The sequence below is a fragment of the Paroedura picta genome, chromosome 3, assembly GCF_049243985.1.
Source record: "Paroedura picta isolate Pp20150507F chromosome 3, Ppicta_v3.0, whole genome shotgun sequence".
NCBI classification, from domain to species: Eukaryota; Metazoa; Chordata; class Lepidosauria; order Squamata; family Gekkonidae; genus Paroedura; species Paroedura picta.
In genome coordinates, this window is record NC_135371.1 from 108,182,164 (window position 1) to 108,201,945 (window position 19,782).

Genomic DNA, 19,782 nt, shown 5'->3' on the forward strand with positions numbered 1-19,782 from the left:
AGGAGGCAGTGATTTGCCCTTTGCTGAAAAAAACATTGCTGAAAAAACCCAGCCAGCCACCACCCAGTCTCGCATTTTGCATTTCTCAGAAAGGTAGTTGACAGGGCTGCAGCAGACCAGCTCCTAGCATTCTTGGAGAAAACTTGAGTTCTCCATCCATGCCAGGCAGACTTCCATTCTGGCCATGGGGTGGAGATGGTGTTAGTCACCTTAGTGTATGATCTCCATCACCAGCTGGATCAGGGCGGATCGGCCATACTCGTATTGACTGACCTGTTGGCCACATTTGATGCAGTCAGCCCCAGTATATTGCCTTGCCAGAGTGAGGATTCAAGGAACAGCCCTTCAATGGCTGTGGCCCTTTATCCAAAACCAGACACAGAAGGTAGCAGTGGGGAAGACCCGGTCGTGCCTGTATAAACTCCCTTGTGGAGTACCACAGGGCGAGAAACTCTCCCCTACACCAGTGGTCCCCAACCCGCGGGCCGCTGCGGCTCCTTCTTCCCTCCCCCCCTGAAGCGGGAAGCTCGCCAGGCCACAAGCAAATCGGCCGCCAAAGCGGCTGATTAGCTCATGGCCCGGCAAGCTTCTTATTTCGGGAGGGGAAGGAAGAGAAGCTTGCCGAGCCACAAGCTAATTGGCCGCTTTAGCGGCCGATTTGCTGGCAGCCCGGAGGGGCCGGGAGGGGGAGCCGCGGCCGCCAGCATGGCAGCGGCACAAACGCGCATGCGCTGCAGTCCGCGCATGCGCGTTTGCGCTGGGGCTGCCACGCGTGCGCGGGCCCCCAGGCCGCCCTCTCCCCCCACTACGCCACAGCGGTCCGCAGCGGGCGAAAGCTTGCGGACCGCTGCCCTACACTATTTAACATCTTTATATGACCTCTAGGAGAGTTGGTTCAGAGTCATGAGCTGGGATGTCATCAATATGCTGATGCTCTATCTCCTCGTGGATGACCACACAGACTCCCCCCCCAGATACATTTGCCAGATGTTTGGAAGCTGTTGCTGGATGGTTAGAGCAGACCATCTGAAATTCAACTCCTCCAAGCTGGAGGTCCTGTGGTTGAGCAGGAAAGGGGCGGGACAGGAAGTATGCCTACCCATCTTTGTGGGGTCTCAGCTTAACATCTCACCCACAGCCAGGCACGCTGCTAGTGGCCTATCTACCCCCAGACTCTTTGGCCACAGTGATCCATGCAATGGTCACCTCTAGATTTGACTTCTGTACCTCACTTTACACTAGCCTACCCTTGTCCTTGAACCAGAAACTCCAACTGGTATAGAACGCAGCAGCTAGGGTCCTCACCAGTTCATCTTGGAGAACCCATATCCAGCCTGTACTGAGGGAGCTGCACTGGTTACCAGTTATGGCCCAGATTAGGTTCAAGATTTTGGTTTTGACCCATACAGGCCCTACCTATCTGAGGGAATGCTTATCTGCTTATGCTCCCTGCAGGGCACTTTGCTCTGCAGGCACTAATATTGTTACCCTAGAGGTAGCCCATAATGGAAGGGTGCCTCACACAGAGAACAGAAACCAGCCTGGCAGAGACTGACTATGGAGTGAGTAGGGCCTCTCAACAAACCTAGGAAGCCAGGCCAGGTCTACGTTATCTAAATCACCCCCCCCCTCCAGCCAAAGACCATTAGACTATCTACAGGAAAGGTGATATCCCTTCAAGGTACTAACTGCAACTTCTTTTGTCTCTCTCGTCCAGTGTAATTTCTGTCTAGCACCATCTCTTATCCCCAAATGTCTTCCCCCAGTCCTTCCTGATAAAACAAAGACAGGGCCATTAGCGACACATCACACCTAGCCAAGGTATTGCTCTACTTGATGAGATTACTCCACACCTCCCACTCTAGTGACATCACAGTTCAAACTCACCTATCAGGTACTCATAATATCAGAGACCAATCAACAATCACGGACCTCCTAGTGGGCAGTCTCTGGGGCTGGCCCGGGAATTTCAAACACTATATCAAGCCTTGCGCACACCCTGTGTGTGTGTGTGTGTGTGTGTGTTGTGTTGTGTTGTCCACACCCGGCATCCTGTCCACCCCTGATGTCGTGAACCCTGTGTCTGGGCTGCTTGGATCCAAGAAAGGTGCAGTATCTTGAACTTGTTCCCCTGTAGAACTTAGTGTATGTATGGTTTTGCTTATGTGTGTGTTTTGAATGTACCCTGATAATTTCCCCAAATAAATCCCCTGAGTGTAAGCTTTTGTCTTCTTCATTTAAAAAGGGTTTCTTCCAGGGAAATAACCCCGTAAAAATTGGTAGTAAAAGATCCTGCGTTACCCAGCCTCTTGCTATATTCATGATTCCCCAGCAATTTCGGTAACAATATGTTAGTGTTCCCTGGCCCTAGAGAGGTACATCTGGCCTTGATGCAGGCCAGGGACTTTTTGGTTATGGCCCCAACCTGGTGGAATGAGCTCCTGGGAGAACTGAGGGCCCTGACAGAGTTCTCAAAGTTCTGCAGGCCCGTAAAACAAAGCTCTTCCACTAGGTCTTTGGTTGAGTCTGGGTTCTTTAAGAATGTTGCCCCCCCCCCCCATTTTTGCTACACCATCAATAAAATCCTTTGTGGATATTATGGAGGAGGTGGATGGCTTCCTCTCCTTATTTTTCTGTTGTCTGGAGTTGGATGGTTTTATAAATTGGGGGTTTTATGGCATTTTATGTGCTTTTATATAATCTGCCTCGAGTCCCATCAAGGAGGAAGGTGGACTATAAAATGTAACTAATAAATAAATATATGATATATATAGGATTGCCATCTCTGGGTTGGGAATATTGGAGATTTGGGGGGTAAAGCTGGGAATGGGTGGCATTTGGGGCAGGGAGGGACCTCAGTGGAGTATAATGCCACCCTCCAAAGCAGCCATTTTATTTACAGGGAAACTGTCACCTGGAGATGAACTGTAATTCCAGGGGATCTCCAGGTCCTACTTGGCATCCCTACTTACAATATGAGATTTTACTTAAGGTACCCAATTGGCAAAACTATATAGGCATATTCAAACTATTTCAAAATTCCTTTTGAGTTATTATGGTTCTTATTCTAATTACATATTATACCACTTCAGGCAAGATTAAAAACATTTTAATTAAAAAGAAGGTACAGACTTTTGCAGCAGTTCAGCTTTTCAATAAACATTAAGAAAGTTACTAATAATCTTAGTCAATAGTCACTGTACATCAAAAAGCTGAATGATATTTTATGTGTTTTTGATTGAATTTTATAATTTTAACTGCATTTTAAAATATGTTTTAATGTATTTGTTTGAGCTGCCTTGGAGACCCTGATTGGGTGGAAAGGAAGCATTAAAATGTTATAAATAAATAAATACAATAAATATAGCCCTATATTAGATATGCCATGACGCTTTCACATATATTTTATGTGAGAATCTGATTCTCACCACTGTTTTTTACATTTTGAAAGTGGATTAATTCACAGTTCTATAATAAAGAATATATGAACTACCTTACTGAATAAGATTACATTCAATTTATAGCAACCTTCTATTTCCAGCTGAAGCAAGCCAGATATCTATGATATCTAAAGTCAGAAAATAAAGGTGATGGTCTTCCACTGTTTGTTCCCTGCCAACAAATATCTGGAGATAGAATGATTCTATACATAAAATTCAACTTAACTATTACAACCATTCCAATTGATAATGTATTTAATTGAAGAGTCAGCACAAAGTCACTCCAGATTTTTTTCACTTTCTTATCTTAAACTCCACACTATTATACTATACCTTGCTACTGTTTCAAACTAATCAAAATTCAATACTTACTGGGAAAACAGAGTCCTTGACCGAACTATGAACTTGAAGACATATTCCAGTGCTTTCAAGGTTCTTAGAATAGGCTCACATTGTTCTCCCCTGCTGGAAGTATCCAAATAAGTCTTCAAAACAGTCATGAGTTTCCTGAAATCAGAAAATCATGTTACAAAACGGAAGAATTTTGTTGCATTGACTTTCTACACATTGCAAAGTAGCAGATAAATATAGTGCATGGCAGGCTTGATTTTATTACTTTATAATTCAGCTCCAACGATTACACACAGTAAAGCGGTGGGGAAAGCTACAGTAATACGGCCCTTTATTTCCAGTTATTACTTCTATCTATCACACAAGAAGGTCTTGGCCATAATTGTTGCATTGAACTATATTAGAAATACAGTTTGCAGTGGGAATTATCTGAGACAAAAAAACTCAATTCTGTAGTAAGTTAGCTTGCAGTATTTAATTTTTTGCAGCACACAAAATATGCAAAAAGACTAGGATTGTAAAAAAACAAAAACAAAAATAGTTTGTGCCTGAAAATCACTGATTAGTAGGTATGGTTAGGATGGAAATAAAAGAATAGAAATTTTCCTGTAGATGTTGGCTTTTCCACCTAGCTCATTCCTTATAGTATATAAGCTTGATTTCTTAAAATGATGAAACCAATTTTGAAACATCCTGAACCAGGTTAAACACAAAGATTTAGGTGCATAGATCACTTGAACAAGACTGTTGGATTTTACAAAGTGTTACTTAAACAGATGGCCGTGTTCCAATTTACTGCCTGGGAAACTATATCACTCCAGCTCTTGCAAGGCTGCTAAGAAGACAAGAAAGACCTGCTAATATTCATAGCTGTTTCTGTACAAGATAGCACATGCCTTAGGCATCTGTCATCTTCTATATGAGGCTTGAATAGCAGGAGTCTGAACCTCACTTACTATGGTCAGAACAACAAAATCTGAGTCCAGTAGCACCTTTAAGACCAACAAAGATTGATTCATGTGTACTTTCAAGCATATGCACTCTTCCTCAAACAGTGGAACAAGGATCATAAGAGTACAGATATCAGGCAAAAGTAAATTGGTAGCAAATTAGTAAACTGTGCCATAACTTCCAAATTATGTAGTATGATAATTCTTTGCTAAAAAAGAAGAAGCTCATTTGTAGTTCACAAAAACATTGGAGAAATAAGAATGTCAAGGTTAGTAATGGTAGACACTTTCCCAGTTGTGAAAAGAAATAATTAAGAGACTAGCTGCTTGCCCCATCCATCTCCACTCAGGCACGGAAGCATCCTCACAAGTGACAAATTGTGCTAGTTTATTATCTTGTCCTGAGACCAGAGAGTTAGATTCTAAATTACATTATATTCTACTTACATCATTTTATAGTCATGTTGTCCCAAATAAAATAAAAAGAAGCAATGGCAAGGAATCTGTTGCACTATATATTTCTGGTAAGGCCTTGGAGGAGGAGGAGGAGAGTGTCTCATGGCTTAAGTGCCATTCAGCACTTAACACCCACTCGGGGTGGCTGTCCCACCCTTGAGTGCCTACTCCTCCAATCAGCTTGCCTGTCTGTCCAGCAGCCAGCCAATTGCCTTCCATCCCCACCCCTGAACCCTCTTCCTTCCACTTCTCTCCAAAGTTTGGAGGCTACAGATCCCCGCTACGTGAGAGCTGCCCCCACTGATGAGTTCCATAACAGCTGCTTGCAGCCCTTCCAGATCCTGCAGGAATGGAGAGGCCATCTGCAGAGTTTTTCCACCCTACCCCCCCCCATTCCAATCTAGCGCCCGTTGTATTCCTGAATGCAGTGGGCTTGGCCCCTAGCATTGGATGAGGTTAGCCTATGTAGTGGGATAAGAAATCAATGTCCTTATTGAATCCTGGGTATTCTATTGTTTTGAGTGTTGTAATAACTTGCATTTCTGCAATCTCCCTTTCTAGTCTGTTCTTGAATTTCCTTTGCAGTAAAACAGTTAGATTGAGGTCCCTTATTGAATGTCCTGGAAGGTTGAAGTATTCCCAAAAAGTTTTTCAGTCCTGTGATTTTTGATGTCAGACTTGTGTCCTTTAATTCTTCAGCAGAAATTTGCCCTGTCTGCCATATATAGAAAACAGAGGGGTATTGTTGGCATTGAATGGCATATACAATGTTAGAAGATGAGCATGTGAATAAGCCTTTAATGATGGAGGTGATGTTGTTAGGTCCAGTGACTGTGTCGTTGGAGTGTATGTGGCAGCAAAGTTGGCATCTGGGTTTGTTGCAAGCTCCAGTACCAGTGTCCATGTTCAAATTAGATGTTGCATTGTTGTGGGAGAAGAGTTGTTTGAGACTGGGGGGTTGTCTGTGAACAAGAAAAGTTTTGCCACCAGTACTTGGGAAAAAGAACTGTCATTACCCAGTATAGGTTATAAGTCACTGATGATGTGTTAAACTGTTAGTTGTGAGCTGTATATAACCAAGACCCTATATGCACAGCGGCAGCTACTCCACACTGCCCCCGTACCTTTGCGGTGGGGCAGAATGACCCGCCATTCCCCGTGTATGCACAGGGGTAGGGCCTACGGGGCTGCCCTGGCATAGCGTGCGCACGCGCGCTTTGAGCCAGGGCCAGGAAGCCCGGGATGCTGCCAGGCAGGGTAAGTGACAGCGGCTGGGGGGGAGAGGTGGGGAGGGGCCGGGAAAAGTGGGGGGGCAGACCCCCTCTGTACATTATGGCATGGGCAGGGACACCGTAGTTTGGGGCCGGACAGGCCGAAAGTCCCGCGCTGTCAATTATACACAGCGCCGGCCCGCCCCAGCCCCTGCAGGCACCTGCAGTATCCTGGAAGATGTGGAAGTTTCCATGTTTGCATAACATGGGCCTTCCATGGCCCTGGGCCAGGCCATACCCGGGCTGGCGGCAGGGGCATACATAATTGGGAATTTTCCCTGCTGCCCTGCCGCCTTTTACAAACCACTGGACTCAGACACCACACAGGAATACAAAAAAAGAACTACACAAAAGTATCAAGGAACTACCTCCCACACATTCAGGAAGCAATTCTTTTAGACACAGCAAAGGAACCTCGGCCAGGTATCTTTTATCTTCTACCACAAATGCACAAATTGTCTCAGGCATAAACCCTATCACCATGGGGGTATCTGGCTATTTGGACTCTGTTCTAAGATGCTATGTCATCAATGCTCCTAGTTATGTTCACAATACCACGGACCTTCTGAGAAAAATAGAATCTTTGAACAACCTTCCAGGGAATACTATTTTAGCCACCATGGATGTGGAATCCCTTTATACCAACTGGGAAAGTGTTTGCCATTAATTACTAACCTAGACATTTTTATGTCTCCAATGTTTTTGTGAACTACAAATGAACCCAAATGACAGATTAGCTTTTTTTCTACCAAAGAATTACCATACTGAATAATTTGGATGTTATGACACAGTTTACTAATTTCCTACTAATTTACTTTTGCCTTATATCTGTATTCTTATTATCCTTGTTCCATTGTCCGAGGAAGAGTGCATGCACTCGAATGCTCACACCTTGAATCAATCTTTGTTGGTGTTATTGGACTCAAATTTTGTTATGCTACTTCAGAGCAACACAGCTACCCACTTGAATCTATCTTTAAGGTCAACAGCTAATCTCTAAATATAAGTTGTATGTATCCAATGTCTTCAGGGGCTCGATTCTCTGAATTCCACAGGTATTAGCTGAGCATCCAAAATGCTTGCTGTCTAAACATGGGATTTTAAGGTGCTATGGGCTTATGTAACTGTTACCTCAGTCACACAGAGGTTGACTGAACCATCTTCTGTTTAGTTCTCCATCCATAGGCAAGAGATATCCATACATATTTGGTTAGATCCAAGAATTCCTTTTCCACTCTGAAGAATCTTTCAATATTTATTGAAAGAGATGTAATCACAAGAGAATACAGCTCTTGAATCCAGCCCAATTTTAACCTGTTTACAAGTTTCTTTCCTATATGAGATTCTTCTAACTGGAATGACCTGTTGCTTTCTGTGACCTATGTAACAGTGATGTATGGTACTCATATTAATAATATAAGCTATTGTAAACTTACTTGTAAGCTAAAGTTGCACTGAAGTGTTGCTGTATATAAGCCTCCAATACTGTATTGAAATGCTGAAATTTCCTGTCCGCAATTAGCCCTATTATATAAATCTGTAACAGTAATAGAGTTAGTATTTTCACATATCAGCAATACTCTGAAATATGGTAAATTTGGACTTAAAATGCTACATTTTAAAATATTAACTGTTCTACTTATTCTTTTTAGAAATCCAAATGAAAATGCTGAATGTTTAAGTAGCTTAAAATGCAGCAGATCTGTGGCTGTGATCCTGCAAATCTTTTTCTTATGAAAAGTCATATTTGTATAGCCATTAAAAAATAAGGACCCATAAACTCAAGTTAACAAGCAATAGAAGGCAAGGGCATCAAGTTATATCTATTTGTGGCATTTTTCTTACCAGTGCATCGAAGACAAGAATGTCATATGAATCACTATGGGAATGCTCCATCATGATATTAAATAGGGCATCTAAAGTATCCTGAAGAAACTAAAGAAAGAAGGGGAAGGGACCAATAAACATGTCAATGATTTTGGCATCACGACAGCATGAAGATCCTTTGAAGAGCATTTTTGATTCCTCTAGACAAAAAATGTTCCACTTAGATGTTGATGCCTCAAATGTTTATGCCTCAAAGGAGCCATCCTTCCAGCACTTTCACCTGAAACTCTGTCACATCTTTAAAGATTTAGTTTACACATTGCAAACATGTAGTAATGTTTAGGATATTTAATGCTAAGCATTGTCTGGAATATATATTGGAATAACAAGAATGTGTCCTCTTTCCTAAATTGACTACAGAACAGACACTTGGTGTGTCACTCTGAATCAGTTGTGAACAGTGGTGGAGAGTCCTCCCCCAAACCAGAGAGACCAGTTTTTGCACCTGTTAATATATTTAAAACCTAGCATGACCCTGTACTGGATATCCAAAACCACCCCTAAAAAGACAAAATGAATGATGGAACTGGCCATAATGGATACTTGACTGATAAGGTATACTGAAGAAAAAGCTTAAGAGTGCCTGTAAACCTGCCAGGCAGATGGCTGTCTTTTATTAGGTACTGCAATGCTCATTATGAACAGCAAATACATCTATTTTTGTAAGTATAAAAGAACCTTTGCCTTTCGTTTTTTTTTAAACTGTTGTGTTCTCCTGTATGTTTTGTTTTCAACTTGTTTACTTGAAATTTTATAGGCAATTTAAAACACAAAAGGGATAAAGAGGGAGACACCTCTCTTTCTGTTTGCATGCCAAGCCTTACATCCCCACTTGGATTCCCAGCCAAGTTGTAAAGGAAAGACTGGAACATGCCAGCAAAGGGGAATTCTCCTTCTCCTTACACAAAATCAGGTCTCAGTCTCTCTCTGCTATTTCAAAGAAGGTCAGAACATGGGGAGGGGACAAAGCAGCCTAACACCTAAAGGGCCAGACTTCTCTTAAGAAATGGAATTTAGCAAATTTAGCTTTTAGGCAGCCAGTTTTTAAACCACCAAACACAGATGATGCAGAAGGAGATATAGGAACCAAAAGATTAAAGATTAATGTGCCAAATCCATAATAATGCTCAGAGACAGGCCACACAGTATTTTTTTTAATGCAGTATAGGGGGGAAGGGGCCATTAGCTTCCCTTGTACCTGGATTCCAGCTCCAGGTAAGAGATCCCCCTTTTCAGTTACCATTACTCAGCACTGCAACAAGGAGGAAAAGAGGCAACACCATTGCTTGAATTCCTAACTCAGTTTCAGGTAAGAGCCCTGTCCTCCTTGATACAGCCAAGGCTGCAGGGTGAAGATGCCACAATCAAGCCTCTCTAACCTTTGATGCTTGGTTCATATCCAAATGTTTATTTACAGACATTAAGACCAAATGCTTGGTTCAAAATCTAACTAAGAACCCACTCCTTTAAAAATTATATTTCAACTGAACTTTTAAAAAAAATTATCCAAGATGTTTTGGAAGCCAATTTTTGTGGAATCAAAAGAAAAGTAACACAGTCTACTTTGGGTTTGCTTCAAGAACAAAATTTCTAATGTAAGGAAAAATAATAGCTACACATAAAAATCAGTGCCAATTTACTGCAAAGAAACATTATGATATCTATCTTATTAGATTTTTATTAATATTAACCCAAAGCAGTTGCCAAAATCTAACAGACCTTCTATACACGTGCAGCTTGAGAGAATTGTCTGTCACCTCAATAATTGCAGGTTAGCCTCAAGAGAGGAAAGATATATCTTGTCCATCTTCAGGGCTTATCCTATTATATAGCAATATAATTAACTCAGCTTCCTTCCCAAGAAACTACATAGCTCAATCATCGAAGTCTGACAAGGAAATCCTAAGCATAGTTACATCCTTCTAACTCCCTTAACAATAATAAACTTAGAAGGGTACAGCTGTGCTTAGGATTGCATTGTAAATCTGGAATAATATATAAGGATGGGTATGAACCAGCCCAAAAACAAAAGTTTGTGATGAGTTTTGGCCGGTTCGTGGTTCATGAACTCTCAAGCAGCTCATTGAGGGTCATGCCGGTTCATGAACAGAAACATTTTCAGTCAGTCTCTGCCCAAACAAAATGTTTACTAAATTTCAAAGCAAAAGTGGGGGTAGAAATCTCCTGCCTTGGAAACACCACTGCCAGTTTCAAACTAGTTGTCACTCTTGCACCTGCTATACTTCCTGTTGAGCAGGGGTAGTCAAACTGCACCCCTCCAGATGTCCATGGACTACAATTCCTATGAGCCCCTGCCAGCGAACGCTGGTAGGGGCTCATCGGGATTGTAGTCTATGGACTTCTGGAGGGCCACAGTTTGACTATCCCTGCTGTTGAGCAACCAGACAGTGCTCCAGAGGCTGTAGCTAGCTCAGGTGTACTGCCTGGGTCAAGCACAATCCCTGTGCTGCCTGTAGACCCTGCCATCAAGGATTGCATTGAAGATTGGGGCCAGCCCAATCCTCTAAATGACAAGCAGCCTGGTTCTAGGTAGGCTCCTACCCAGTCTTACCTGCCAGCACCCTTGAGACCTGGAGGGAATGCCCGATCTAGCTCGGAGAACTTGCCAAAGCAGCAGAAACAGCAACAGTATGCAATTCTGACAACTGTCAGAAAGTCAGCTTGTCAGCACACTGTTGGTCCTGATGGGGCACAACTGAAGCTCCTTCCTTAGATGAGGACTAGGCCCAGCTGCAAGCCCTCCAAATGAAGGTCACTCCACCCAGCTGAGGCATACTTAAAGAAAGGCTTGGGACATTTCGTTCTGTTGGACTTGCAAAAATGCTCCCTTTCAGTTTTTACTACAGAGATTCTCTAGGACTTTGATTCAGTTCTGCTGGGTTTCTACTGCCCTTGCCTTATTTGCAGTTCCCCCCTCCTTTTTTTTGGGGGGGGGGATATTTTGAACTCTGTAAATCCAGTCCTCATCAAGCATGAGATACCCTGAAAGTATGTTGTCTCTAACATGCCAGGGGGGCCATTCTCCCAAATCACAAACTAGTTCATTTTGCTCTTAGAATTTTGTGATGGCTTGTGACTCATTAAGTGGGCATGCCACAAACTGGAACTAACCTCATTTTCCTGGTTTGTGCCCATTCCTACTAGTATATATATTGACCAATTTGCACTCATTTTCCATGAACAAACCAATCATCATTCCATGTTCAAATTTTACCAGTAACACAAATTGTAACATCACAGAAAAATGTTGTCTTCAGATATATAAATAATGTTCACAGACACTGAAAAGGATTGGAAAGATAAATGATTATTTTAACTATTCTCACACACATGTGAACACCATTCCTTTGAACAGGCACACACAGTTCAGCATTCAAATTGGCCTTGATATTATATTAAAACAAAAGTCTTGACTCAAGGGATCTATGGTGGTAACAAACTCCCATGCCAAGAATTGTTATAAGTTTAGGGAGTGCTAAAGTAGCTGCTTGCTGATTCTACTTTAATCAAGGTGAGTGTCCCAGAAGAGTCCTTATGTGAAGCTTGAGATCAGGAGAAAATGAATTAGACTTGCCGCATAGCTGTTGTGCTACTGCCTGCGCTTGCAGTATTTCACTCGTATACACACAAAATAAGATTTACCAAGGCGTGGGGGGGGGAACTCATCACACTATTTCAATATCCAGAATACATAAAAGAATGTTAGGGACACCCCCTAAGTCTGCTTCCTAGAATATCATACTAAGCCACTACTAAAAACCCTAAATTCAAAATCGTGTTGCAATTCAGGTTAAGGCATAGAAGATAGATCCCTGCCTAGGATTTCCCCATCTGCTTCTTTTCATGTGAAAATATTTTGAACAAATTTCTTAAATACCAGTTTTCTGAAAAGTATATTTTCTGCTTTTAAAACAGGAAATACCTCCCCTCCCCCCCATCAGGACATTGAAAGCAACAGATATACCAGACAAATATATACCAGACAAAACCCGTGTATCCAAGAATACAATGGGCGCTAGAGCTTGGCAGTGGGAAGAGGAAGGGGAGGAGTTGTCCAGTCTGTAAGGGCATGGGGTTGAATGTGTATGTTGTGTGGGAGGTTGTGGTGGCGTGGTGGCAAATGAGGGCATGAGTGTGGAGATATGGGTGTCAATAACCTGTGGTTTGGAATGTTCGTTGAGTGTGGGAGAGGACTGACCATTGGGAATTGTGGCATAGTGGTTACAGATGAGCTTTCCAGAGCCATGTCTTCAGATATGTGAAGGGAAAATCAGACTGGAGACTCTTCTTAGGGGAAGATTACATGGCAACCAATTCCCCCCAGTTCTGTGTCATTTCCCTTCTTGTCTGAATTAGGCCACAAACACCAAAATGCCCCTCTGCCCTAATACACATGGGGTAGTCACAGTACATAGGTGTCCAACCTGTTCCTTCTTTTCCATTTTTGACTGATAAAATGTTATGTGCCCACATGCTTCTTTCATGGTTGCTCCTTAGAAGAAGAACAGATTTTTGTACCTTGTTGTTTACTACCCAAAGGAGTCTCAAAGCAGTTTACAAACACCTTTTCCATTCGTCTCCCCCCAATAGTCAACCTGTGAGGTATGTGGGGCTGTGAGAGGTCTGAGAGAACTGGGAATGGATCGTAGTGGCCCAGCAGCCCTCAAGTGTCTCAAAGCATTTTCCAATTGTCTTCCCTTTCTCTCCCCATAGCAGACTCCCCATGAGGGAGGTAGGGTAGATAGTCTCACAAGGAAGCTGGCAACGCTAAGAGGAAGATTCTCTGTGCACAGCAGTCTTGACCTTAGTAACATTTTTTAATACTGCTAGGCCAAGGTTGAAAATGTCAAGTCAGTTCCCATGTTTCTCCAGCCATTTACTTGTTCACTATTTACAGTTTCATGCTGTAAATATTTATTTAGATCTTCCTGCACTTTCCAGACTCACAGGACTGATGCTGGTCTACCTGTCTGTGCTGGTAAGGGCTGGCCATAGCCCAGGAGGGACACACCTGCACCACTCCCTACCAACTGCAGGCAAAAATTGCTCCTTTGAAGGCTGGACTCTGAGGCACTGTACAATTTTGAGGTCCCACCTCCAAACCTCCAGGAATGTTTCCAACCCAGATGGGGCCTGGAGAGCTCCTGGAATTACAGCTCACCTGCAGAGTATAAAGATCAGCTCCCCAGGCAGAAAGGGCTAATTTGGATGGGGTTGTGGTAGAGAAGAAACATTTAAGGCCTCCCACACAGGTTGTTGTTGAAATGAAAGACTTGAGACTTACTGCAAAGGGTTGTTGTGCAGATGAAACAGGAGACAAAAGAACCTCAGCAACAGCATCCAGTTTCATCTGCAGAATAATGCTGTGCAGTAGGCTTCAAATCTGCAGAGAGTTGCAAAGAAGAAAGACACATGGCTTGGCTGTGTCTAACCCCTGGCCAGAGCAGTATTTTAAGTGAGAAGGGGCTTTTCTGAGGCCTCCCTGTCAGCTAACTGTTTGGCAGAAGGGGAAAGTTACTCACCCTCAAAAGGAAGGCCCTCAGACTCCCCTTCGTTGCTCTCTGGAGGAAAACACCTCCCTCCCCTCAGTCAGGGCCTGTCAGAGGCTCCTTCGCAGCAGGCCTGAAGGGAGGGGGAGGGAGAACACTCACCAGCCTCCTGCCAGCTGTTGGGGTTCTGAAGCAATTTACAGTTGGACAGCTTTGGGGTGAAAAGGGCTGGTGCAGCATGTCCAAGCATCTGTTCTCATCCCCCATGGCATCCCCCATCGGTTGATGATAAGACAAATGATTGATTGATAGATAGATGCTAGGCAGATGCTAAATAGGTAGGTATATCTAGGTGGACAGACAGACACATGACTGGCAGCGGTTCCCAGTGGGGTTTCAGAGGCTCCACCACTGAGCCACGGCCCCTCCCCTAAAAACATGAGGCAGGGTGGTCTTCAACCCACATCAGGAGTCAATGAAGCAGTTTTGTTTCATGGCCAGTTGTGTTGTCCTTTTACTTTCCTAACATGACTTTGGGTTTCTTATGTTCTACTGACCTCCTCTCCCTGCAGTGGTCAGGAGCAGACTGGCAACCATGTCTCCTGATAACCAATGGCTGGGCTGACTTAATGGAATTTTGGTCTGTCGTGGTGAGGGGCCAGTTGGAAGGCGCTTTATGCCTTCTGATTGGCCCCTCCGCTTGTCAGTCCGGGGCCAATTGTTGCCCCCCCATCCCGGACTGAGCCCACCCCAACACCAGTTACTGTTTTATTAAGAGGAAACTGATAACTGGAATTGTCCATAGAGCTGTGGGGTGGGGAATGTCCAGTTCCTTTAATAGAGGCATCCCTGGTTAACCTATAGAATTTTGGGGGAAACTTGTTCTGTGGGCACAGACATTTGCCCTTTCCATGTAGTCCCCCAGGCCTGTTGGTTTACTGAGAACTTAACTACTGAAGCAGTTAGACAGTTACTATGCAAGAAACAAATGTGACCAACCGGGTGACAGCATATTATCATGCCGATCTGTTACAATGTCACCGCTGTGTCTGCACAATGTTATCCACTGGATCTCTTCCAGGTATTGAAGTAGCACATATCTCAACTCCTAGAGGATATTAACCCAGGAAAGACACAAGCACACAGTGATTCCTTTCCATTTTGCAGATAAAATTGCTCACATTCACTATAAGGGTCCATAGTTGTATTGATTCATTTTCTAGCATGCCAAGTGGGCATTCTCCCACATCATGAACTTCACAAACCAGTTCATATTGAAGCAAACTCAAAGCAAATGTGACCAACCATTTGGATGCCTTTCAGTTGGTAGCACCTGAAGAAATGGAGAGCATGTTTTGCAGTCTGTGCCCCTTGCCATCCATGACTAATAGTATCTTGCCATGCTGGGTTGATTGACTGAGTCCAGAAAATGATAAATGCCTCTCTTCTGGAAGGTGCAGTTCAAATCACTTTTAAAGAGGTAGTTGTGAAACCCCTCCTGAAGAAGGCATCCATGGACCCAAATGGCCAAAACAATTACTACCCAGTGGCTAACATTCCATTCCTGGGCAAGGGACTTGAGTGGGTGGTGGCTATGCAGTTTCAGGCAGTCTTCAAAGATATGGGTTATGTAGATCCATTTTCATCTTGATTCAGGCCTGGGTTAGAGATGGAAATGGACTTGGTTGCCCTGACTTTTATCAGAAGGGGACTAAGGAGTATTTCCCTGTTGATTTACCTGGATATCTCAGCAGCTTTCAATATTGTTCTGGAGAAATTGGCTGGGTTAAAACAAGGGGACACAAGAATTTACTGCCTCCACTCTTACTTGACCATGCAATTTCAGAAAGAGGAATTAGGGGCCCCATAGAATATATGCTATGGGGTCACACGGGGTTCCCTCCTGTACCCCATGCTATCTAACACCTCCATGAAACCACTTGGAATGAGGGTCACCAATATGCAGATGACACCCACCTCTATTTTTTCACAGTAGCTATGTCAGGTAGTGTGGGGCACAAACTTAAATATTCCAGTTCAGGATTCAGGGAGCCCTTGAACCAAAATGAGCTGTAATTTCCCCCAAACCAGCCAGTTCAGATCCCCCTTTCTCCTGGCCACAGTTTGCCATTGCTGGGAGAAAGAAGAGATTGCCTTGGAAGGGCTAAATGACTGGCTTCATAGTAGGGGAAACAAAATGGATGTGTTTAATGGCTTGCAGCCATTTACACCTAATAGCTGATGGGTGGACCTGCCTCACAGGTTGAAATGGCTGGAAGCCATTTCAAGTCTACTTTAAAAGGAGTCTCCTTTAATAGCACTGCCAAGTAAGATAAAAGGTAAAGGTATCCCCTGTGCAAGCACCGAGTCATGTCTGACCCTTGGGGTGACGCCCTCTAGCGTTTTCATGGCAGACTCAATACGGGGTGGTTTGCCAGTGCCTTCCCCAGTCATTACCGCTTACCCCCCAGCAAGCTGGGTACTCATTTTACCGACCTCGGAAGGATGGAAGGCTGAGTCAACCTTGAGCCGGCTGCTGGGATCGAACTCCCAACCTCATGGGCAGAAAGTTCCAGACAGCATATCGCTGCCTTACCACTCTGCGCCACAGGAGGCTCTGCCAAGTAAGATATACCTTCACAATTTCTTCCCCATCCACAAGCTTCAGTTTTTCCAAATTTTCCTGCAAGAGTTCTGGCTTCATACGCCATTTCAAAAGGCCCAGTAAATCCACTGTAGAAAAGAACAGAAATATATTTGAGCACAGGAAGAGAGAGTTTACCTTTAAAAGCTCAATATGAAATCTTGTCAGAAGTATACAGTCTTACCATTTTGAGTTAGCTTGGTTGAGCAAACAAGAGTGGAAATGCAAAAGGCATCTCTTGAGCTTACTGAGAGCCCTCCTACACTGCTTGAACTTCGACTTAAGGTTGAGCCTTTCGCCTCTACCAGTTTGCGCGTGGACGGCAGACTCAAGTAAGCATTGGCATCCTCCATTTTCTTACTATCACCCTTGAAAACAGAACATTTGTCAGATACCCTATGAGTCGAATTCATAAGGAACTGCTACACATTTTGCAACAATGCTCCATATGGTTTACAGATTGTATATAGATACATTGTCCCCGACAAAGAACTCCATTCAATTCAAATACACCCTGTATTGTAATCTATTTTGCAAACTCAGGCATAAAGAGAAAAAGACCACCACTGCATGTACTTACATAGACAAAAGGTCATATACAAATCTAATATTAAAAGTTTGCTGTATTAAAGAGTATTTATTTCACAGTAGTTTCAATGTATCTGTTTTGGCCTCTTATCCAGGGAGTTCAGGATAGCATACAGAATTTCCATTTTATGATCATAACAATTATGTAAGATTTCTGGAAAAGGAGAGATTCTGGTCTCCCTGTTCCAGTCTGACATTATAACAGGTACTCCATATCAGATCTTAATTATGAATGGCTTGGGACAAATGGCATTCAACATGGAACTAATGCTGAAAACATTAATCCTGTGTTAAAATGTTCATCTCCCCATATTGCAGCTTATTTATGATGTCATATTATCACTCTATGTAGTTCCTGAAATCTCACATCACTTGCTGGGAGAAAACTACATAAGCAAGCCAACCAACTATTACAAGGCAATCTAGGAGAACTCAGCACATGGTTCTCATTTGCAACATGAGGCATGAAAACCCTAGACTGCCCTGAAGTTGCTATCAAAAATCCCTCATGCACATGGCTTCTGATGTTTGTTTATTGAGAGCAGCTCCGTACACTACATTACAGGCTATTTTTGACACCTGAGTTTCCACATAATTTTGGCACATGAAAAGTCTGTTAGTTACAATATAATCTTAATTGTTTCATCATGGAACATTTAGGAGTTTGTATATGATAAAAAAGCCAGCTCAACAGCTTGAACTGACAAAAAACTAATAGCAGAATCTACCTTGGGGTCTGACATACATCTATATTTCTACAGGATGCACAGGGAAAATTTGATTTATATAGTTGTCACTCAGGAAAAAATTACGTAGTCCATCCTTTGAGTTCTAGCCAACTGCCAAAATTTGATTTGTAAATGTCATCAATTTGGAATTTCTCCAGACATTTTGAAAAAAGTTAGAATAGAGCACTATTTTCACACTATATATATTTCTCTTGAACATATACCCGAATACCAGATCACTGGTATTTTAGCAACCATTTTAGCAGTCCCTTTTGCTTCCCCCTCACTTGGAAGGAGGAAGTAAACAGACCAACTTGAACTAGCCAGTTCATTTTGGAACATTGGACTAGGTTGTCTTCAGGTGTTTGGGATGAGAACACACCGAACCTGGAGCCAAAAATGGAGTTTTCCAGTTCGTCCCCGTCTCAAGTTACCATTAGATCATGCAAATTAGCATGAAAGTCAGCTAGTCGATACCTTAAGGACTGCCAAATCATGGAACCCATCCAGCAGAGTTGTCCCATCCTCTTTCATCAATTTGACATATGCCATGGCAAAGTTCTTTTCTCCTTTGTCTTTAGCTGCATAATACAAAACTTCGGTATTAGTCTTTTTCCTCTAGAAGAAGATCAATTTACCTAATCCCATACACTGAAAGCAAAGAATGAAGAGAGTCTACTTACATTCAAGAGAAGAACGATGTTTAAATGTAAAGCGCAGGTGAATTCTTTGCATCTCTTCAATGGGCAATGCTACCTATTAATACAAAGAAATGTCTAAATGTTTAGCTATTGTGACCAAAAAAAGTGCATAGTGAAGATCACTTCTGGTTGCAAATGTCAAAAATCATTCAGATTTAGTGATCTACCATTTGTAATCTACTGTTCATATTTTCAGGAATGATGTTAATTGGCACCCCTGGGAACTAGTGTTGCCAATTAACCAACGGTGGTGGTGGTGGAAAAACATGTCAAACCGATTTATAGAAACCTCATATAGAAATCTTCAGTGCAAGAGACGTTCAGACAAGGTTTGCTATCCCCTGCATCTGTGTAGCAACCCTGGCCTTCCTTGGTGGTCTCCCATCCATGCACTAACCATTTCATTCCATTTCATTCCATTTCATTAATTAGATTTTTATAATTACCCCTTTTAGCATAGCTGTCTTGGGGGAGTTTACAACAATTCAATAACTATATGCATTAACTAGACCTGACCCTACTTAACTTCTGAGATCAGGCTAAGAGGTGGGCATGAACCCCAAAAAATTAGGTCTGCAAGGTTTTGTGGGTTGGAAGCCATCACATACCTTGAACCCTGAACTTACACAAACTCTGTTGTGTTCAAGAACCAGTTCTGTTTGTTGGGTTCGTTATGCTGTAGACCAGTGGTCCCCAACCACCGGGCCGCAGCTCCCTCTCCCCGCCCCCCTCACAGTGAGAAACTTCCCAGGCCACTAGCAAATCGGCCGCCAAAGCGGCCGATTACCTTGCGGCCCAGCAAGCTTTTTTTTGCGGGAGGAGGGGAGAGGGAAGCACGGCTGCCGGCACAGACATGCATGTGCAGCAGGCCCCGTGCATGCGCGTTTGCAGCATGCACGGCTGTAAATGCCCATGCAGTGCAATTTCAGGCATGCCCGTTTGTGGCCACGCCTGGCACAAACATACATGTGCGAACCTGCCACACGTGTGCATTTGCGCATGTGCGGCTGCGCATACGCAGCCGCTGGATTGCCCTCCCCTCCACACTGGTCCGCAGCCTTAAAAAGGTTGTGGACCACTGCTGTAGACTGTCTCCTGGTATGCTAGAGATGAAAAATCCACTGTGGAGCCCCCTGAGTTTTCAACTATTGTGGACAATTTCTGGGTATGGGCCACCCTTCTCCCCTTTGCCCCCTAGGAGGTAGTCTCCAGTTTGGTGTAGTGGTTAGGAGTGCGGACTTCTAATCTGGCGTGCC

General features: G+C 43.3%; 1 protein-coding gene across 1 annotated transcript in view; it reads right to left on the bottom strand.

Moving 5' to 3' along the window:
• DOCK2 (dedicator of cytokinesis 2) overlaps positions 1–19,782 on the bottom strand; it is a 430,014-nt gene that overhangs the window by 351,932 nt on the left and 58,300 nt on the right. The window contains exons 16-22 of the mRNA XM_077327133.1: positions 18,509–18,581; positions 18,303–18,406; positions 16,694–16,877; positions 16,501–16,598; positions 8,314–8,403; positions 7,905–8,005; positions 3,813–3,947 (exon numbers count right to left, since the gene is read on the bottom strand). Of these exons, the coding sequence (XP_077183248.1) occupies positions 3,813–3,947; positions 7,905–8,005; positions 8,314–8,403; positions 16,501–16,598; positions 16,694–16,877; positions 18,303–18,406; positions 18,509–18,581 (785 nt within the window). The remainder of the gene's footprint in view (positions 1–3,812; positions 3,948–7,904; positions 8,006–8,313; positions 8,404–16,500; positions 16,599–16,693; positions 16,878–18,302; positions 18,407–18,508; positions 18,582–19,782) is intronic.